Here is a 23,049-nt window from a genome sequence, read left to right on the forward strand (position 1 = left end):
CATATACAGTTCATTGCTTCTTATACACATCTGTTGCTTCGCACATACTACACACACAAACACACACATATATGGGCTCATCACCAGCAAGGCCATTTCAAACATTGCCTCAAAGCTCAACCAAAAAGTGCTTCTCAAACACATGCCTGACCTCTTCTCTGAACATAGGCCTGGTGGATCTTGTTTGTATAGTTTGAAATGTCTCCATATCCTTTTTTTAAAGCAGTCTTCCTTTTTTAAAATGCAACCTTTGCTCTTATCTCATCACATGATTATTCCAGGCAAACATACATTTCTTGAAACCAACAACCAAGTGTCTCTTTGAGTATGGAAGCATTCGACGTATTCAATCAAGATCCTCGTCAAACGGACACACACGACTCACCATACCAAAATGAAGCTTGTGTCAATGCAAAAATGTAGGATAATCTTACAGAACAAATTCAATAAAATATTTTGTTTTGCAAAGGAAAGACCAGGTTAACATGCACATTTTAATCATAGGTATGAAATGACCAGTACTACCAGTATAAAAACATCTATGTGTTTAATTTTATATGGCGTAGTGAATTTTCTTATTAAACTTATGAAATAACCAGTTGGGAATGTCTGTTTTGGTTATTGTATCAATACAATTTCAAGAGTATACTCTATTTACCTACAGTCGAGTTATTTTATTGAAAACATACTTTATACACTCAGATTAAGCTCATATCTGCCGACAAATTGCTCATGCTCTAATTTCCTTAAAGCAGTCATGTGCATTGACTTGCAACATTTTTCACACTTGCCAAATGCACCACAGCATAGATACTTTTTTTTAATGTATTTGTCATAGATCCTAACCTAAGATAAACGTCACTGACCCCAAACAACTAAAAGGTCTCATGTTTTTATCAAACTATCAACACAGTGAATTTTATGAATTTCAGACTTTCATATTTTGATAAAACAAACACATGAACAAAAATATGTTCGCCTGCACAAACCATAACCCCACCGCCACTCGATTTACAACGTTGACATCAGCAAACCACATGACGCCATACACGCTGTCTGCCCTGCACAGTGAAAACCGGGATTCATCAGAAATTCTTTGTTTATGCAAATCGATTTTTGCAACAGCTGTCTGGGATGCTGGTCTCAGGCGATCTTGCAGGTGAAGATGCCCGATGCGGAGGTCCGGGGCTGGTGTGGTTACACGTGGTCTGCGGTTGTGAGGCTGGTTGAAGGTGCTGCCAAATTCTCAGAAAAGCCTTTGGAGAGGGCTTATGGTAGAGAAAGGAACATTCAATTCACGGGCAACAGCTCTGGTGGACACTCCCACAGTCAGCATGCCAATTGCACGCTACCTCAAAACTTGCAGCGTCTGTGGCATTGTGCGATGTGATAAAACTGCACAACAAAGTGCAATAACCATGCTGTCCAGTCATGCCACACCTGTGAAGTGGATGGATTATCACAGCAGAGAAGTACTCACTTTGAGTTCAGCTCATGAAAAAAGGGAGCAAAAACAAAAGTGTTGTGTTTATATTTTTGTTTAGTGTAAATAAACCTGTATATTAGGCTAAAATTACAATGAAATTGTGCAGGAGGATTCTGAAATTAATCTTGAATTTCACTGGATCAAGAGCATTTAGTTTTCCTGGTTGATTAATGGTTAGTTATTATTAAACTGATTGCTAAATTGCCAAATAACTTCATCACTATTCTAGATTGCACAAATTGTGAATACAAAACATTTAGATGGTTTTAAAAATCAGATAACATTTATTGATTCAGAATAATTGTATCTGCATAAATACAGTACTTATCTATTCAGGAGTAATAAAGTAACAAAATAAACCAGCTATTCAGCTATTTAAAAAATAAATACACAGTGGAAGAACAGGCATTATTACACTTCAAAATGAAATGCAAGACACAAAAAAAAGCTTTTCAAACGGTTGCTTTAATAACCTTAGTAAAATCACAGTTCTGAAACACTTTACATCAGGTTGTGCTACAAGAATATAAACAACCATCTTAACTTTCCATTTATCAAAGAAACTACAGGAATGTTTATTTGGAACGGATACCTTCCTCATCCTTAAAAAAAAAAAATCCTGTGTTCAGCTCTCACGTGCTACTGAAACATGGGGCAGGTTTGCAGCACCTCCGTGGCAGAGCTGTACTGGAGGACGTTGTCATAGAAACAAGTGAGCTGCTTTCGCATGTCTTTGACCCACCTCCCTCCCAGGCACCGGTACTTCATGGAAAGCAGCTTGGAGCACAGGTAGTGCAGCCACAGCACGTTGGAATGAGGGTGGTAGTTACTCCAGTTGTTTCTGAGACAACAAGAGTACAAACAAATCAGTAACAACTACGAGGGGTTGAACACTAAAATAAATCCCATCATCCACAAGATTGATGAAATCACAATTGAAAGTTCCAACCATTAGTCTGGTAGATGGGAAGTGTTTAAACAGAGCAAGACCAGCTGTGTCCATTCTCTACGTTTAACTCAGCTTCAAAAACACAAATAAATATGGAAGGCGTAGTTCTTCTCATCCAGGCAAAGACAGTTAGCATATTTGCCAAATGTCAAACCATTCTTTAAAGACAAATCACAATGGACAACCAAATAAATATCAGATATCAGATCCCCCTTATTAAGAGTCTTTAACACAAAAGCTCTCTGTGTTCAAACTTTTTAAGTCATCTGCCGATTTCTATTTTTGAAAGTGAAATCAATAAAGATATCTACTGCTTGCTCTGTTATCCTCCCCATTCAACTTATTGATGTGTATGTATGCGTATGTACAGTCAGATTTAGTGTATTGTTTACTGCTCTGTTTGACTCTTTACAGCATAGAGGAACTCAGGTTACATGTCACACTGGTGTTTATGAGTTAAGCAAGGACACATTCACACTGACCCATTCTGCTGTCTCATTAGTCTGTAGATGTCAAACTGGTAATCTCCCTGGCCCATGAAGAGCGACTCATCCTTCGAGATGTCGCAGGAGACTGTCAGACCATCTGGAGGGAACAAAACATATGCTTGTTATTACTCATCGTTTTTTTAAATAAATATTTCGTGCAAGAGGGAGGGGATAAAATACTGACCGATTTCTAGTCTGGAGAGAGAGTAGTCAATGATGCGGACCACCACCCCTTTAGTTTCCAGAGAGTGGGCTGCTCCATTTAGCAGGAAGCTCCCTCTCTTCTCCTTGGTTCTTTTGACCAGCACGTTGCCCCAGTGGAGATCCCTGCAGGAAAGAGCACAGGGGAATAAAGTTGCTGTAACAAGACACAAACAGAGCATCCATCACACTGACACCACATACACACCCACCTGCATCATGGCGGTGAAGTTAATCAGATTAAGAATTGTATATGTACAGCTAAACATACGTTGTCAGGAGTTCATTGAGCTGCTCATTGGAGTCTTTTGGTTTAATTGCTATAAAGATCTATTAAATCCAGAATCCATTATAAAAGTCCATTCTTCCATTATGCGCAGTGTAATTATGGCAACTAAAGCAGAACTTGTATTAATCAATTCAGTTCAGCTTTAAGCTCCTCTCTTTGTATAGTACATTGACTTTATGTTTTTTGATCCATATTTGAAATACTTTACATCCATAGTGTCTTGTCCTGCTCGGCTTGATTTATGCAGACTATCACAGATGCTGTGAGTTGTGTGTGTGTGCATGTGTGTGTGCGTGCGTGCGTGCGTACTCTACCTGTGTTCAAAGTGTAGCTCCTGCTCAGCAACAGCCAAGGCAGCCGTCACTTGATGAAGGATGCTCTTTGCCACTGACAAAGAGGACAGCTTGACAACACAAGAGAAACCCGGTTTAGGGACGGCATGTATACAACAACACCACAATCAAACAAAGTTTTTGTTATTAATAAAATGCATTTTAATAGGCCACACATGTCATTTAGATAGATGTTGAGCTTCTTTTCAACCTTCAGCATTATCTCCTGCACATAGTAGACTGACATAATGGTGTAAAGACTCAATTCAAAAGGACTACTCTGCAGTCTTTTCATTAATGTTAAAGCACATTTTTACAGCTTCTGTGCAAGTATTATGAGCTCAATGTTAAGTGTTGACAGAAGAGTGCAGTTTGTTAGACTAAAGTTAAAGTTATGTGAGGTTCTGTGATTAATGAGCAGACAGACTCAACTGCAATGTAATAAAAAAATACTTCAGGGCACACAAAACAAAATTGAACAGAGCGAGTGAGATGCTTTGAGCCACCACTGACATAATTGATGCTCAACATCACTGGAGAACACGGTACTGCACAGATGGGAAGTAATAAGCAGCCTTCATTATGATGTGGTGTGATTACCGTTCCATTGCTCTTCTCTAGGTCCGAGCCTCCAAACTCAAACTCAAGGATGATGAATAACTGATCCTTTACAAAGAAATCTAAGCATATAGAAAAACAGAGACTCAATGAAGGAAACAAACAGATAGCCTGGCATAAGGCACATAGCTTTTTGTCCCCTTAGAGGAATATTTAACAGCAAAAAATATCTCTCTTGATTCTTCGTTTACTAAAGAAGGTAGATCATCTTGTAATAGCCAATATGAAACCAAAAAATAAGCATCAAACTTCTATCACCCAACCTTGAAGACATGTTGAAAAATGGTTACAGGCTTTTTTCTCACTGACCTGGTCTGTCGTTCTCAGAGCCTTTATTTTTGTCGAAGGTGTCCCAAGCATTCAGGACCTCTGGAGGGTAGCAACCTTGAACGCAGTGGACACTGAAAGGGAACAAATGGGGTCACATTACCACTGAAAACTACTGAGACTCTTAACAGTCAAAAATACTAAGAACAGAGAGAATTCCTTACTCGTTGAGTACGATAAATCCATGAGTTTTGTTCTGCTGCTTGTCTTTTAGGCTGCTCAGATCCCTAAAGAAAATCACACAAAGCTGTTTAGCTCAGTCACAGCAAATGCAGTAATGTGATGTGCAGTGTCATGTACCACTTACTTTGAGATAATAATTTCATGGAGAATCTCACCGAATGTCTTCTGGTCCTCTCCATTTACCTTCTCACTGCCCTCTACTGGAATGATCTGTCAAGACAAGAGCCACAGTTTACTGCAGAACACCCCCACAAAGACACCCCCACACACACCCACTTGTGTTAGAACAAGTGAGACAGTTTTTATTCACTGAAGGCAGCCATGAAATAAGGTGAAGACGTGTGAAAAAAGCTGGTTAGTGAACCTTGAGTTTGAAATACGATATCATTAATATTTCTGACCAATGGGGAAGTCCATTTCTTCAAAACATACTGCCTACTTAGGATGTCATGTGTTTTATCACATTGATAGATCTTATACATCGTATAACAAAAACACACACGTACTTTGAGTGCAACTGTGTCCCCTGAGGAGTTGGTGGTGGAGAAGACCTCCCCGAAGGTCCCCTCTCCTATTTTCACACACTGTATCATACGTTGAGGGAGTATACACTCCTCCCAGGGCAGAGGCCGGGGCTGGCAACACTCGGCATACACCTTCTCTGCATCTGACAGATCAGCATCCTCACACACAGCCTGTGAAAGGAACAGGAGGGAGGAGGTGACAAACAATAATATCAGTCAAACAACAAGCATGTAGAATGTAAACAGTGCAAACTTGAAAATCATGACTTTTGAGGCTGCACACGTGTACTGTACCGAAGAATCGCAGCTCTGCAGCTGTGAAACATGCCTCAGAAGCGATTTTCGACGGGGAGTAGCATAGAGGTCCTGGCTAAGATCGACAGCTCTCAAAGGTGACACCGAAAGGTGTATACTGCCCGGAGTATGTATCACTAAGTAGAGGGAATGAGGAAGCAACGGCAAGGAAAATGTTTAAAGGGCACAGGCACTGAACTGGCAGCTTTAAATAATTTTTATGTCAATAGAACCGAGCAATTGAGGGACAAAAATAACTTTAAGATGTGTGTGTGTCTTACCCATGCCCTTGCGATGAACAGAGAGCGCAGCTTTGAGTCGGCTCCAGGTTTGTGTGTTGGGTGTTAGGTCGGCCAACAAAGACGAGAGGTTAAGCTGTTTCCCTCTCGATGGGGAGAAATTCATGTTGTTTCCAAACGGCTCCTACACACAGGACGGATATCACAGTTTGTCAACATTTTTTAAAACCTTACTAATAATCACTTTTATTAATTGTTGGGTGGGTTGTAGTCGAAACAAAAGAAAATTACACTTTATAACCAAAAATCCAAGTTTTCTGTGATGATGAACTCAATGTCAAGTAATTGAACAACAGTGCAACAAGTTTAGGTTCAATAGGCTACAAATTCAAGACTTCTTACTGTGCTTCTAAAAGTCTTTGTATGCTTCTAAATAAAATTACTCTTACTCCTTAGTAAAAATGCATAGTAAGCATAGAGCCCCCTGTCCCGGAGTCAACCTAGTGTTTCTGCAGTACAGTGCTGTTTCACTACAATAAACAGTATTTCATTTTATTGAACAATATTTAATGTTTCATTCTGTTCTTGTATATATAATATTCTATTAACGTGTATATACATTTTCATTATTATTTCAGATATTTCATTTTTATTTACTTGCAACATTCTCTTTCACTATTTTATTTTGATTCAGTTATTTCTTTCACTATTTGTATTGGTTTTATGTCCTATCTATATTCATGTTGCATTGTTGGAGGAGCCTAATTTTCATTGCCATATCTACATTGTAGTTACTGTGCATATGACAATGAATCCTTTGAATCCCTGTTTGTGTGCTATTCTCACCCCTGGTTTGTTGTGTCGAGCGGAGCACAGCTCGTTGATGCTGCAGTCCACCGTTGTGTTACCAGCCGCCTGTGCAGTACTGCCACCGAACATGTGTGTGCTGGAGCCGCCCTTGTTTTTCCAGCGACTCACACTCAGACCGCTGACACATGCCTTCCTTGTTGTCCCAGGTTTGGCCGTGGACATGCGCCTCCTTTTCTTTTCTTTTTGAGCCAGAAACATCTTTTTTCCTTTTCGGACATTCTTTACATCTTTTTTGTCTAAAGTGATCTCATCAGAGCTAGTTGAGCAAATTTTTCCCCTCTTTTTTACATTGACTTTCAAGGCAGAAATATCCTTATTACAGGGTGTAGGGTCACATTCAGACTGCTTATTCTGTGTCTGGTCATCACTGTTCAAGTATGCCACAACTGTGGGTGATTTGAGTGTTGGGTCTTTGCACTGCAGACTTTCTTTTAATTGTGATAAAGTTAACCTCTTTATCTTGACAATGACTTTGTTGCTAAGAGCTCTCTCCTCCAACACTCTTACAATTGCTGCTTTTTCCTCTTTTTCTCTGTCAATAGAGTGTGTCTGATCTCCGGGGCCGCTGTTTTTTATTGACTGTCTTACAGACGCCATCCCTCCCTCAGGGATTTCTGCTGAACATGTGAGATCTCCTGGGTCCCTAATGTCACATGTTCTGTCATTTCCAGACATGTTTGCATCTGACTTTCTGAGTGAAACTGTGCATTTCTTATTAACACATTCTTCCTTTATAAGCTTGGCTGGGAATTGCATGTCCATGATAAACTCAACACTGCTGTTTTTGTCGTGGGTCGACCCAGCGTGTAGCACTGACGCTACCTTCTTCATGGATGTCTGTATGGATGATTGTTCAGCTGATGGAGAATCCATAGTGCTTACACAGTCAGTTCCTGAAGATGCAGATAAATAGATATCATGTGATGGTTCTAAAGACTGTGATGGGTCCACAGTTTGACAGCCATTCACGGATGATGGATATTCACGTGTTAGCAGAACGTGGGCTAAGCTGGTATGCACCAAACAGGATGATGAGCAGCCTGTTGGCCCGCAGAGCAGAGAAATAGTGCTGTTGCCAAATCTTTCCAAGTTCACGGTGCAGCGCTCTTTCAAACATTTCTCCTTCAGAACCTCGATCAGAAACTCTAACTCTTCTGCTGCTGATATCATTTGATTGCTGTCAACTGTAGAGAGCAGATTCAGACTTGGTAATTCCCAAACATCCTTTGTTGTAATGTCTTCACTGTGATTTTTGGCTCCCTCACTAGAGCTGATTTGTTTTCTTTTCACATGCAAATCACCAGAAAGTTCTTCATGGTGATGCAGGTCTGATTTTTGTTCAACTAGACTTGATTTTGGCTTCTCCTCCAAATGAAGCCCAACGGTAGGTGCAGAACATGGTGGGGAGATGGGCCGCATTGGTGAAGCCAAGTCTTCTTGGAATATGCTAAAGACACCTACACAACTAGCTGAAATGGATGGAGGGCTGGAAGGTTGGTCATTGACTGACAAGGGTTCAAGACGTGGCCGTTTGATGTAGGAGCCTGCTGAGGGTGTAGAGCAGAAGATGGGTTTCCTGGGGCCGGCTGCGAGGATGTGCTCCATTGATTCATTGAGGGATATCTCTTGAAACGGGATGGGGGCAAAGCTGAAAGGTGCTGCATCATTCACAGAGTTCTCTGAAGATGACAACAAAAATGACAGAGGGACCCTCCTCGCTGCAGGCCGGAAAATCCTACTGCAACCAGAAGCTCCAGGAGTAAACTCCTCTGAAGAGTTAAGTATATTATGGGAAGTTGCTTTAGGGGGTTTGGCTTTGGCGGCAGTAGCACGTCTGCGGCGGGTTACAAAGCGGTTCGTAGAAGGAAGAGTACCACTAAAAAAATGAAGGATGAAAAAACTTTTATTGAGAACATTTATACCTGGACTTGCTTAATGTGGAGGAAGGAGACAGTTGACTGAATGTTTTTGTTAAGGGGTCCGAATGTGTAATGCGACATTGTTTAGAAAAACACATGAGCAGACAGTTACATAATAATGTGTTATAAATGTATATTGAATAAGTGTTTATGTAATTGACGTGACATACAGTGGGGCAAAAAAGTATTTAGTCAGCCACCAATTGTGCAAGTTCTCCCATTAAAAAGATGAGAGAGGCCTGTAATTTTTATCATAGGTATACCTCAACTATGAGAGACAGAATGAGAAAATAAAATCCAGGAAATCACATTGAAGGATTTTTAATGAATTAATTGGTAAATTCCTCTGTAAAATAAGTATTTGGTCACCTACAAACAAGCAAGATTCTGGCTCTCACAGACCCAGTAACTTCTTCTTTAAGAGGCTCCTCTGTCCTCCACTCGTTACCTGTATTAATGGCACCTTTTTGAACTCGTTATCAGTACAAAAGACACCTGTCCACAACCTCAAACAGTCATACTCCAAACTCCACTATGGCCAAGACCAAAGATCTGTCAAAGGAGACCAGAGACACAATTGTAGACCTGCACCAGGCTGGGAAAACTGAATCTGCAATAGGTAAGCAGCTTGGTGTGAAGAAATCAACTGTGGGAGCAATTATTAGAAAATGGAAGACATACAAGACCACTGCTAATCTCCCTCGATCTGGGGCTCCACGCAAGATCTGTTTTTCTGCAAAGGGACCAGGACGACTGATCCGTGTAAAGGAAAGAATGAATGGGGCCATGTATCGTGAGATTTTGAGTGAAAACCTCCTTCCATCAGCAAGGGCACTGAAGATGAAGCGTGGCTGGGTCTTTCAGCATGACAATGATCCCAAACACACCGCCAGGGCAACGAAGGAGTGGCTTCGTAAGAAGCATTTCAAGGTCCTGGAGTGGCCTAGCCAGTCTCCAGATCTCAACCCCATAGAAAATCTTTGGAGGGAGTTGAAAGTCTGTGTTGCCCAGCGACATCCCCAAAACATCACTGCTTTAGAGGAGATCTGCATGGAGGAATGGGCCAAAATACCAGCAACAGTGTGAGAAAACCTTGTGAAAACTTACAGATAACGTTTGACCTCTGTCATTGCCAACAAAGGGTATATAACAAAGTATTGAGATGAACTTTTGTTATTGACCAAATACTTATTTTCCACAATAATTTGAAAATAAATTCTTTATAAATCCTACAATGTGATTTCCTGGATTTTTTTTTCTCATTTTGTCTCTCATAGTTGAGGTATACCTATGATAAAAATTACAGGCCGCTCTCATCTTTTTAAATGGGAGAACTTGCACAATTGGTGGCTGACTAAATACTTTTTTGCCCCACTGTACATGTATTTGTATGGGCAAATGAACATGTTGCAAATATATTGCTATTGGTATCACTGAAAAACAAAAAAGAGGGAAATACTTGGAACACAGAGCTCATTCAGACTGAAAACAATATGTAGCATTAATTAGCAGACACTTAAATCAATATACTTAAATGGAAGGCAATGTCTAAATTCTTCTTGCATAAACTGCTGTAGTAACATGAAAAAGAAGCCGAAAGCTCTGTTCATGCAGAAAATCCTTGTTTGTACAGACCTGGTTGTCTTGATCTGTTGAGCAGGAAAAGGACACGAAGAAGATGGTGTGCTGATATTGTCTTCATCAGTGCTGTTTACCAGACGTAATATGGCTTTTCTCTTGGCAGAATGGATTAATCTAGCACTGACAACAAAAAAACATTTCAACCAACCAAAGACCAAGGGAGGATGAGGAGCACAAGAAAGCATGTCAGGAAAAAAAAAAAAAGACATCAAACGATACAAAGAAACTCAAGGATAATATGTCGACTTCACTACTATTTTTTTTTACAGTTAACTTATCACAAAAAGCACATAAATGTAAAATAAATATTATTCAGCATTGCAAGCTTTATGTTTTTTAACACACCTGGTCGTTTTGCTCTTCTGAGCACGCCGAGGAAAGGAAGGAGATGGGATATTCTCGTCCTTAAAGCTCTTCTCAGTCAGACATTTCTTAGCCATTTTTTTAGCAGGGCGCCACTCTCTACCATTAGCAACACTAGTCATGTTCTCTCTGTGACGAGAAAACGGATGAACATGTTAGTTGAAACAAGCTTTGTGTATTTCACTATCAAACTTGTTTCTGCAAAATGAAATATGCCATGTGTATTTATTTGTGTCTACTAACATACTACTCAGATATCTGTTCATTGCACTTATTGTAAGTCACTTTGGATAAAAGTGTCAGCTAAATGAAATGTAATACCTTTACACATACTAACAGAAATATATATATTTATATCAAGGACTGTTCTTAAATGTTAAGCTACTTGTATTTTACTAGAGCATTTCCATTCTATGCTTCTTTGTACTTCTACTCCACTACAATTCAGAGGTAAATCATGTACTTTTACTCGACTACATGTATTTTGTACCTTCAGTTACTTTACAGATTTCGATTATTGATATGAAATATAATCAACTCTTAAATAAGACTTTAGTTACACTTGGAGTTAATTCACCAGTTACCATGCAGTATAGAAAGTCATTAAAACTAGCTACACCTCTACCAGCTGTGATAAACAGTTTAATACATACATTTTTATAATCAAAACATAAACTTTGTATTATTCTAATATGGCCAATCTGCATAATGAGTACTTTTGGTACTTTAAGTTTATTTTGATGCATATAACTTTTGTACTTTTACTTGAGTAACCTTTTGAATGCAGGACTTTAACTTCAAACAGAGTACTCCTACACCCTGGTACTTCTACTTTTACTCAAGTTCAAGATCTGAGTACTTCTCCCACCTCTGAGTATCCAAGTGAGTAAAGTTTCTACTTTAGATCTTTCACATGAATATAACGTCACCTGGTCCTCGGAGGTTTTGAGGGTTCAGCGACGAAGCTGCCCCCGTCTGTGGAGCTTGTGCTGTCGAAGGCCCTCTTACGGTTTTCTGGTACGATCCAGGCGGGCACCATTCTCTTTCCCTTGCCGTATGTCTTTATAAAAGTCGGCTTTGTTGGATTCATGTTTAAACTTATTTAAACAAACGTCATAAAAATCCAAAATGAAGCGATATTAGCGGACAAAGGAGTGTACAAAAGCACTTGTCGTTACCGACCCACCGTTAACAGTAGCCAGATAGCTCGACCTTTTGCAAACTGTGCTTATCCTATCAACGCCTATACTATTTATCAACAGTGATAGATGGAACTCCTACGAACTACAAAAAGTCAGATGTTTCTACCTATCTCCATGATTGCGAGTTATTGTCTATTTTTGTATGTTTTTCATTATTATTCCAAATGTATCCGTTCTCTGGACCCGCTTTTGATTCAAACTGCCGGGAAACGATGATTGGTCAACAGTCGGCGATGATGTTATCACAGCGCCACCTGGCGAAGTGGAGTAGTTACAACTATACAGTATCTTAAACTATTCATTTAAATGTATAATAAATAAATAAAAACATAAATGAGACAGAATCGAAAAAAGAGAAAATTATAAATATATACATAAATGAAAAGAAAATGCAGGCAATTTGCTCTTAGACGACACAGTAAATACAAGCAAACTGATGACATAGAAATACATGTATTGGTTAATAATTTGAATTATAAAGGGACAACACGTATTTTAGACAGTAAACTAAAGCTTCTCTTATGTGTACATGTATGTGAACACATTTAAAGCATCTGTCTGAAGTTGCTACATTTAGCATTGCAAAATATCTTTATGGAGATGTATTTACTGGAACCCCAGTGTATTCATTATGGCCTTACAGGCTTAACAAACAGTGCAGTAAAGGAATCTAACCACCAAGTGTCACCATTTTATTAGACTGTAGGCTACTGCTTATGGGCCAGTTATTCCAATAAATCCATAATGCATCAGAAAAGACAATGATAACTCTGACACCATTCTTCTATGTTTATCAGCCCCATGAGGCTGTTATGTAAAACTATATTAGTTTACATAACAGGGTTAAACAATAATCGCAAAAAATAACTAGTAAAATTTGGTCGTTAGTTTAAGAGGTATCCTGTCGTAAACCAAAGTGATTGACATGTAATTTGACCACTTCGCAGGGGTAACCAAAATCACATGGATTTACCCTAAAGCCGACAAATTTGTGTTTCAACTTCCACAACATATTTCACTCAATGTGTAGACCAAAACATTTACTTTGTGATGTGGTGTTTATGCACATATGGTAGCTGCTTGTGTCTTCTTAATGTTCCACCTTGCACATAATGTGAGACCTCTTGTTGGACCTATTTGCCTGCAGTCACAACACATTTATACAATAATTACTTTTGTGGTTTTGAACTTGTAGACCAGTCATGACAAATTATTTAAGGGTATGTGTGGCGGGGTGATGTGGTTAAATTTAAATGATAATGAAGTGGGATGGAGGACCGACAACGCCACCTGGGGATTTGCGGCCAAGGATATAAACATAAAAAGAGGACATAGGTTCAGGACTGAGGGGCAGAGATGTGTTCCATAATAAAGCAACTTTTATTAATTGTAAGTCAAAAGAAAAAGGAATCTTAGGAAAACAGTGCTGGAAGACAAAATAATGGGTTATAAAACAACAAGAATTACTCAGTTTTAAAATGATCTTTATTATATGATGGGATTAAAATCGTTGTATAAAATGTAACATTTAAAAAGAAACTAAATCTAAGTGAGCTGAGGCCGGTTAATAGGCGGGCAGGCTACTTCTCGTGACACTAGGGTGCAACCAAATCCAGGTGCAGCCACAGCAAACAGGTCCTCACTCGTGCTCCCCGGTGATCTTCACCACAACAAATAGTGAGGAGGACCCCCCCCCCCAATGACCGGCACTCAGCTTTACTACGGGAAAAAAGAAACAACTGAAAACAAGGTTAAACAAACAAAGGGGTATCCCAGTTGGCTAAACAAAAACTAACTGCAACTAAACCAAAAACAGATACTGGCATACACAAAAACAGCAGCAGGTGAACCACAGGAAGAAAATAGTCACTGCACAAACTGCAAGGAACCAGCAAGTGAGCTTAACAAAAACTAGAAGTAACTGAGACATATTTTTTGAGAGAGCCAGCCTACCTGCACCACCGACCATGAAGGCAGAGCCAAAGGAAAGAACAATTGCAGCAGGTGCAATTTATACTCTGCCCTAATTAGGGGAGTGGTTGGGGGGAGGAATCAGGCCCTGAACTGCATTCCCAAGCACCCCACTACATATGCAAAGTTGCCATTTCTTTCAAATGTGGCTTACGATTAGTTTAATCCCTTTTTCTACCTTTAACGCACCACTTGTTTTGCATTCATTTCTGCTATAAAAGATCAGCTTGCAGTGACTTGAAAGTGGCTCAGATATAATCCAATTACCCATTTTATATAAAACTCCAGAAGGGACAGTATAATAAAACGCTTCATACCATAGTGTTTAATGATGCAACAATGATTTCAGCAAGGAGAAGAGAGAACAATCACTTTTCTATCACTATTTATTTACAAGAATAATGCAATAAATCTGCTAAGTGTGCAAAAGCCCTTATATACAGACTAAAATGTAAACATGTTGTTATTCATAAAGAAATCAACAATAGGCTACAGCAGACAGACTGACTTGACTGACTTGTCAGAATGAGGAAATTGGGTCAACAATCTTTGTGTCCATTGTATCTTGATTACCAGTAAACAGCACAAGCATATTGATTTGGCATAACCTGGTTTAGGTTGAAGTAGTCTATTGATAATTGATGTCTAACCTATCTGCTTGGCTTTTTTGGGGTAATATGTTTATAACTCATCTGAATGCTGGTCCTATTACTTATCTGGCGTGCATTGGAGATAATAAAGTTGTATATCTACATTTTAGTCACCATCCACATATTCTAGACCATTTCAAGATTTATTTTTTTGGGGAAAACCTCCAAAGCAAAGACAAATACAAACATGGCAAGTGTCCTACACAAGGGTATCATACATTTTTCTTTGTTACAGGAAAGCCAGATCAGTAGCACCACTGTATACAGTAATGACATTAGGCAGCAGCAGGCAGTAAAGGGGGAAACAAATCACAGAGGAGCGTTTGCTTCCGGAGCAGCGTCCCCCGGTTCCCCCTGTCGGAAAACAGCGGCATCTGGGAGGGAGGAGAAAAGGAACAAGCCGAGGAAAACGGAGGGGAGGAGAAAACAGACAGGAGCGCAGCGAGGAGGACGTGAACTCACTGTAGAGGAGGTGAGTGATGTGCTATGCCAAGAATGTTCGCTTAAATACAGAGAGTTGTGGCCCTTATCGTCTTCCTCAGCGTTGAGTTTGAGGGGAAACGTGAGTTAACTTTCCATATTCTTGAAGACGACGCATTGCTTTGGCATCTAAGGGCCCGCAGTGTTGCAAACAAGTCGGGGATGGTGGGGGAGAGGAGACCGGGAGGCTGCGGCGGCATATGGGGCATTTATAGGAGCCAGCGTGTGTTTCTGTTGATTTGTTTTGTTGGATATGTTGTTGATTTAATATTCCACGTAGTGTCACGGAATGCAACGGTTGTTTTCGAGAAGAGCCGTTGTTGCGGAGCAAGCCGCCGTTGATCACCGCTACGTACAAGGTTAGCTAACTACGACTCGTATGCTATGTTGGGGTATTTAATGGGAAGAACATTTGCAGATCGATACAACACAGCCGTTTCACATGGGTGAAATCCTTATATAGTCTATAGTTGAAGCTCTCGACTCATACACTCTGTTTGTTGAGAGGGCCTTTCTGCAGGTAAGCCAAGTGGTTGGTAAACTGACTACTAACAGGCAGTTCATTAGAAGTAAACCAACCACCAGACAAAAAGGAAAAGACGTTTGAATTCACATTATATCCTACAACACCTTTATACCGTTTTAACTCTATATGTGGCAATTCAGGAATCATACATTTGTGGTGTTAGTTAAATATCATATCATGTCATACATTAAGCCCATTCCCACTTTCAATTCCAATGTCAAGCATTTACCCTGACATTTCTTCAGAAATGGCCTTTCAAGTTGGATTAGTATTTATAGTAAGGCTTTAAAAAAGAGGCTCTCAATGGTTTTTATTGCTCATCTATGTCTCTTTTAATAATTTGTCCCCTTCAAAATATATTGGACATGTATTGAAGACATCTTGCACCATTTTAAATACATAATACCCTCAAAACAACATTTAATGGTTGCAACTAACATGGTGCCTTACAAAATGTCTGCTGTAGTTTAAGAAAACAGGTTTAATTCTAAGTTAATTATAGAACAAAGCATGCATTTGACATATTATAGTAAAACAGTGTGAACTTAAATCTTTCTCTCATCAGGAATACAAAGCTAAAATATAGCGTAGGTTACAATTATGTTATCCATTACATTAGAACTATGAAGTCCTTTTTTATAGTTTGAGAATGAGCAAATGTTCCTTCAACAACAATGAATCAATTAACAAAATCACTCGACTGATCATTGTATAAATCATTTCAGTGTTGGAGGCATGACAGGTCAGTTGATGCTTTGCTTTGGCTCCTTTCCGGAGACTCTTCATCTCCTGACTCCTAGTTGGTTCTTGTCCCTTGTAGGTCTTTGTGTTAAGCAACGATTTAAGTAATAAAGAGGTGCATTGTGTCACAAACAAGCATAAAGGAGGGTATTCTCTTGACTTGTGCATATTACGTGGAAGAGTCTGACTATAGGCCGTGCATGCCCCCCAGGGATGAGGCTTGTGTTGGTGCATGGTGCTGGCTGTACGCAGCTAGCTAATCGTTTCCAGCCTTGCTCGGGTATTTTATGCCAGGCCCTGGAGATAATATGCCTGTTTGTTTTATAAAAACATGGAGCCACTTAATGGCTTGTTTATGTCGTGTGATTGGGGGAATCTAGAGATTCAATAACATTCCTGTTCTTGAAAGTAGGGAGGGCAGAGATAGAGTATAGATATATTATAATTGAAGACTTAAAGGGACTACGAGCTATTGACTTGTCTTTTAAAAATGTTCTCTCCATGTGAATGCTGATTAACTTTCACAAGGATTAGTTGGACCTTGAACCTTGAAGCTAGTAAGAACTGGTGAAACTCTTAATGTAGTGTACTACCTGTGTCTCTGAATAAACACTGAAGTTGTTGACAACAACATGAATTAGCAGAGGACCTGTATGCTGTTTACGGAGTATACCACTGGTGTTTCTCTCCCTACCTGTGTGTAGATTTACATCACATTTGCAAACATGCTTTGTTATGTGTAAATTAGGTGGTGTGTACATCATAGCACATACTTGCCAGAAACAAAACGAATGAAACCTTTTTGGGATAATGTCATTTTACTATTTGGTGTACACACTTTGATAGTTAAAAGCTAAAACTCACTATTTTAGGCAGCGGGCACGTTTTCATAGGCTTCACACTCTCTTTGTTTTTCTGAAAGTATTAGCGTGAACCACAAGAATGAAAGTGTCACTGACTGTACCACCAGGGTTGAAATGGTGCACTGTCATCCTCACTCCTTCTCCGTCACTGCCTCCCTCCCTCCCTCTCTATCCTTTCAGTCTCCTCGCCCTGTTAGCTAGCTCTACATCCAGACCTGGCCTCAGTCTGCAGTGTTTTTGTGTGTGTGTCTGTTTGTGTGTGTGCAAGAACATGATGTCATTGCTAATTGCTTAGGGATCCTGGGCTGTTAAGTTAGGGTTTATATTTTGCCCCTCTCCCCGCTTTCTGCTTGCTTTTTTCCCCCACATCATTACTCTTTCGCTCTTTATTTACCCTCCCCCTGTAGCATTCTATACAGGAGTTGCTGACTATGGAAAAAGTGACTTGGACATTTATGGGCTCAATTTTGGGCCAAGCACTGCAGACTGTTTTCGTGTGCGTGTTTGTTGGGCTTTGGTGCTATGAAAGTGCCTCATTTTCAAGATGGCTCTTCTTCTGCTGAGGTAGCTTCTATCAAGGAGGGAAAAATAGGAGACACACACGCATTTATTCATCCTGGCCGCAGCGCACATGGAGATAGACAGAAATAGCAATCCAGTAATGTAAGCTGTCACCTTGTGAAGCTGTGTGAGCATGTCAGACAACCAAAAATACACCACGATATCTCAGCTAACCCCAAAGAGCTCTGCAGATTGGATGTAATTATGCTGGCCAGATTATAAGTGTGTGTGGCGTTGGGACTTTCTTGCCTTGCAGCACTAACCTGTTAGTCTGCGTGTGGTCGAGGTCACCGCCACGCACAAAAGCTGATGAGAAGCGATGGGGAAAGGGTGCATGTGCGTACATGCTTGTGTGACTGTGTGTTTCTGCGTGGGTGTGTGCGGATAAAGAGTATGGAGATACGTTATCACTACCCTACTTCCCCTGAGAAACAATACCACTGGTCAGCCCTTGACCAAAATAGTGTGTGTGTGCATATTTGTGTGGCCAGATTGGACCGACAAACGATGAATTAAGGACAGCAGAGCGTGGATTCATCCCAGGCTGTCAAGTTGAAAAGATAACCAGATTTGTGTGTGTGTGTGTATCTGTGCATTGTTGTTGCAGGGAGCAGACAGCCGTGAGGTGTGTTTGAACAGAGAAGGAGCACAGAGGCCCTGTTCATCCTGTAGGGTGTGAAACTGAATAATAGGGCCCCTTTCTCTCTTTCCATCTGTCGCCCTGTCTATCTGTCTGTCTCTCTCTTTCTTTTTTGACAGTTTTCACCCACATGCTTGTATCTAATCGCCCTTTTTTGCTCAGTTTTGCTTTGTTATCTTTCTTTACACGCAACTTGTGCGGTATTATGTGTCAACTCTTGGCCGCCCTCACTTTTCACCTGTCTTCCAGCTGTCAAGTCTGCCTGGTGATTGGAGCGTCAGTATGCATGTTATTCTGCATACAAATGACCTGTGGAAGCATGCGAGGACAGACACGTTTTTCACTCTTCAGAGGAACTACACACGCTAGCACAAACACACTTTCCCAATCTTTTGTTTATATGTTTCTGTTTCTGATGTTGTCTTTTCCACATCACTACACTTTCACAAGTACACCCCCATCATTCCCGGATCAGCTGCATAAGGGTTTTTCAGCCCCTCTTCCTCTCCGCCTGTCTTCTCTTACTCTCTCTGACTTTCAAACACATCATCACACTCCATGAACGTGATGAGAGAGGCTGTACAGGCCAGAGCCCCAGGTGCCTCTGTAAATTTGCCAACTACAGCCAGTTCTAAGATTTTTGCTGCACTCTTTATAAAACAAGGATTTACTCAGTGCTTTGTTAGTCTTTCATATATCCAATATTTGCTACATTCAACTGCATAACTTAAGTTGATAGACAGATGTTAGCTGGAAACTCTTACGCATAAGGATATGCCGGAGCAAGAAGCTAATAGCAGGATGTGCCGAGTGAAATATTGGTTGCATCAGAAAGAATGCTGTATATAAAACATCTCATATTTAGAGCTGCAAAGATTAATCCATTAGTTGTCTACCATTAAAGTAATTACCAACTATATTCACATTTGATTCTTTGGTTTGAGCATACTTGGCTTTTGGGAATCACTGATTGACATTTTTCACCAATTTAAAGACCAAATAAGACATTGAAAATTGCAGCAATACATACAAGTTCTGTAATGCTGCCAATGATTAGTGATGAGTTGAATGGTTTCGCATATCCCACGGTGAAGGCCCAGTACCAAAAGTTATTTGATTGGTTTTGCATAAATCCTTATTGTGTCATTTCTCACTATTACATTGAGACTTTCTGTTTATATTTACCTTGTGTAAGACAATAAAACTTAATTATATTAGAAACGTATTCAATTGTATACCATTTGGTATGGCTGAGATTATACGACAAACTTCTTCCTGTGGTTCACTGCCCACAAAAATGTTCATTAGTGATGTTTGTTCTAGTCAGCAAACGCATCAAATCACACAGAGTTTTAAAGGCCTCTTTATAGGTGACTGATCAGAATATAAACATTTCAGACACAATGCTAATGTCAAGAATGAACAATTAGGGCTTGCTCTTTAGTCCTGCTTAGATGAGACAGCTAATTGATACGATACACTGCAATAAATCCCTTGCAATGCTTTATCAATACCCTGGCACTAATGCAGATTGTGGCTTGCTTTATGGCATACATTAAAACTCCAGAGCCTTCTGCTTAGTCAGCCACTTCATGGCGGTTTTACATTTGAACAGCAGCACATGCATATTACATGTTGTTGTATATAATGTCTATGGTTGTTAGGTGTTTAGGTGATTGTGGTGCAATTAATCCGCCGTAAATATGGGAAAGAAGGTTGCACCATCATTATAATAGGCAGTGTTTAGGTGATTAGGCGTATGCTAGAGTGAACCTGATTTCTGGTCACATGTTTAGAGCTAAAACTCAGCTGATTGACAGACTGCAATTTTAGCTATCAATTATTGTTTCTGTATCTTTTAAATAGTTATATACTGAATATGTTGGGGTTTTTAACTGTTGTTTAGATACGTGATCTGTAGTTGTTACCCTGGGCTCTCAATTTTGATTGCTGTATTTTGATTAGTGTTAATTTAATGTTAAATTGATCAGAGTATTCTGCAGATTGGCCTCTCCTTTCCTGGCATGGTAAAACTGACCATGGGTTCCCCCTACAGAAGTGACAAACCACTCATCTTCTCAAGTCTGTACATTTTACATTTATATTCAATTTAATATTCCATTCCCTACACACTTGATGTATATATAATATCCTGCTTTATATTTTGTGTACATTTTTATTCCGACATGTATATTTTCTACTTTTTTAATGTTATTTTATTTCTATTGAGATGTTTACATTTTGAATAGTTTATTTCTAGTCTTTTAATTTTACTACCTACCTACCTACATACCTATCTATATTAAAGCCTAAATAATACACGCACTCATAAAATAGATGGCATTGACTGAAATTGTCTTTATTCCTGACAGTTGACCTCCGTATTCCAGAGCCTGTATGAAAGTCATTCCTGTGAGATGAGTACACAGCATGACAGGTAACAGGAATGTTAAGTCATGATCTAGCTAAGTCATTGTGGTGATTTGGGTTCCTGACCACATACGTTCCTTGCATTTGCATCATATCCTGTGGTGGGACTAATAATAAGTTAACGTCTGTGGTTGTGATGCAAACATTGGCTGTGCAGGGCTGGTCCGTTGGCCGTGTTCAGCTCCATCTATCACCCCTTCACAACACAAATGCCCTGTCAAAGATGAAAGCTCTGCTAATGTTGGGGAAACAACAACTTCAATTTGTTGGAAGGGAGAGAGACAGAGGGACAAAGAGACGGCCATTGTGTGAGAGGAAGAGACGACTGGAGCGAGGGTGGGGATGATTTAAACTATTGGAGAGGGAGCGATCATTGCAGTGGTGTCTGTGGTTCCTTTGGCAGAGGAGGGACATTCCTTTTCTGATGAGTCACTCTCTCTCTCTGATGTGTTTTCTTTCCTCGCATCTCTTCTTTCGCTGGTACCCGTTCCCCCTCCCCTCATGTTCATTTATTACCTGCTTACTGTTTTTTCTTTGACAGTCTTTTGGCTATTAGATTAGACTAGGCTGTGGTATCCATGCAATCTTGGTAATTCTATGGAACAACTTGCCGCAGAATTTCTAGAAAACAGTGAGATAACAAGGCCTAAGATACTAACACACAATCTGAGTAAGAGCTGTGTCTAGACTTCCCTCGGAATGTTCTCGGATGTCCTGTCACATCTCGGATATATATAGGATCCGCAGTCTATTCACTGTTTCTGCCCCTAGCCTTGAATCCGTCAGGCCTTTTGTGCAATGCTTTTCTGTCTGCCTGTCTGTGTGTTCTTTAAGAAAGGGAGAAGGGTTTCATACTAAACATGGCTGGCCTTTATTTCTAATAAAAAAGATGAATTAGAGCATACCAAGCAAAAGATTGGCCAAAAATATCTTAAAATAATTACTATGAATAAGTTTAAGATAACAATCTTTGCTGATGAAATAAACTTGAGCTTGCTTTCATTAAAAGAGGATGTGCATGTGTCGGGGATGTAGGGAAATGGCAAATTGACAAAAAATAACAGTTTTCCAGTCGTAAAAGTCATTATTCTAATTACAGATTATATTATTAACAACTCCTTGCTATGCTGTAGGAGGTTAACGTTTTGTATGGAATATCATTTAATGACAAATGTCTCTTTACTCAGCTGTAGCCAATTATCAGTGCTTCAGAGCGTTGGTGAAACTACAAAATGCCACTCTTGGCTGTTTGGTTCATGTGCTCCCTGCAGGCGTGTGTGCGTGTATGTGTGTGGCATTTACACGCATCTCTCCGTATGATTTGACTGCTTGAAATGATGTAGAGTGGACTGTTTCTTTGTGAAAGTAGAACATACAGACAACCTGGCAAGTCTATATTGCAAGGTCAGTACATTACGTGTCTCTTGTTTTACTTTTACCCAAAGCGACATACTTTCAATACTGTGGACAATCCCCACAGGAGCAATCCGGGGTGGAGTGTCTTGCCCAGGGACTCAATGGAATGCTGACTGCAGTGGGACTCAAACCTACTCTCCCGTGATCCAAAGATTATCACACTATCCCACTGCGCCACAGCCTCCACTCACATCATCACATCATTTTCACACCACTTGCTAGCAGCTTGCTCGTTGATAATTGTGTTTAAAGGACCGGCAGCTGGTGGATATTGGAAAGCAGTCAGAACCTACATGTAACACTTTATGAGCACATCATATTTTTTAATAGCTAACCACTTTAAAAACTCTAAATTGTGTCATTTGTGATTTGTAGTTGAGAAGTGACTCGTCTTGTCAATCTTTTAAGCTAATGTTGTGAGTCGAACCTTTATATTGTCAAACATGGCTTAACAGAACTTTAAGTCAGTAAGCTTAGCCTTTTTGGTTAAATTTAAGCAAAATGATGTATTTTCTATTAGATATATTTTAGACATTTCCCCTGTAATGGAATGTTGATCAGCCCCTCAGTATGACGTTTTCAGTATAATGTAAATAGTCTTATGGATGCCATGGCATTTGTCTGTTCACTTCTTCAACCCCTACTGTCCTGATTGAGAGGCTCTCAGCTAACAGCGCTGTCAGCAGTGGGAAATGTTCCGCTGCACGTGTGGAAATTTGATATTTTCACATCTGTGATGATCAAAGAGGGTAAATGGTGAGAATACCATAACAAATTAAGTACAAATACAGTTTGTTATATAGAAAAAGCAGGAGCCACAGGCACATGACAAATGAAAATATAGAC

The 23,049-nt window shown here is 39.9% G+C and overlaps 2 protein-coding genes across 9 annotated transcripts in view; one reads left to right on the top strand and one right to left on the bottom strand.

The window, feature by feature from the left end:
- Positions 1-1,930: 1,930 nt before the first annotated feature.
- Positions 1,931-12,119, bottom strand: haspin (histone H3 associated protein kinase). Its single transcript, XM_063882944.1, has 15 exons — positions 11,653-12,119; positions 10,706-10,852; positions 10,355-10,480; positions 6,777-8,676; positions 5,973-6,114; positions 5,692-5,828; positions 5,380-5,568; positions 4,998-5,083; positions 4,855-4,917; positions 4,673-4,764; positions 4,346-4,425; positions 3,728-3,816; positions 3,108-3,250; positions 2,918-3,020; positions 1,931-2,327 (listed from the first exon to the last, which is right to left on the bottom strand). The coding sequence occupies exons 1-15, from the start codon at positions 11,811-11,813 to the stop codon at positions 2,126-2,128; spliced, it is 3,660 nt and encodes a 1,219-aa protein (XP_063739014.1). The 5' UTR covers positions 11,814-12,119; the 3' UTR covers positions 1,931-2,125.
- A 2,814-nt stretch (positions 12,120-14,933) lies between these two features.
- apbb2b (amyloid beta (A4) precursor protein-binding, family B, member 2b) overlaps positions 14,934-23,049 on the top strand; it is a 41,055-nt gene continuing 32,939 nt past the window's right edge. For 5 of the 8 annotated variants that reach the window (XM_063883586.1, XM_063883592.1, XM_063883591.1 and 2 more), the window contains exon 1: positions 14,934-15,018. The gene's annotated coding sequence lies outside the window, so the exon portion shown is untranslated. Of the gene's footprint in view, positions 15,109-15,199; positions 15,386-20,775; positions 20,795-23,049 lie in introns of those variants that run through there. The other 3 variants (XM_063883587.1, XM_063883588.1, XM_063883589.1) reach the window with 3 other exon arrangements.

This window comes from Eleginops maclovinus, chromosome 5 (genome assembly GCF_036324505.1).
Source record: "Eleginops maclovinus isolate JMC-PN-2008 ecotype Puerto Natales chromosome 5, JC_Emac_rtc_rv5, whole genome shotgun sequence".
NCBI lineage: Eukaryota > Metazoa > Chordata > Actinopteri > Perciformes > Eleginopidae > Eleginops > Eleginops maclovinus.

Coding starts and splice junctions, on each gene's coding strand:
- haspin (XM_063882944.1), bottom strand. CDS start 11,813: ATGAATCCAACAAAGCCGACTTTTATAAAGACATACGGCAAGGGAAAG. Junction 4,918..4,997: donor CATGAAATTATTATCTCAAA/GTAAGTGGTACA, acceptor GATTTTCTTTAG/GGATCTGAGCAGCCTAAAAG. Junction 3,251..3,727: donor GAGCTACACTTTGAACACAG/GTAGAGTACGCA, acceptor TCTTTCCTGCAG/GGATCTCCACTGGGGCAACG.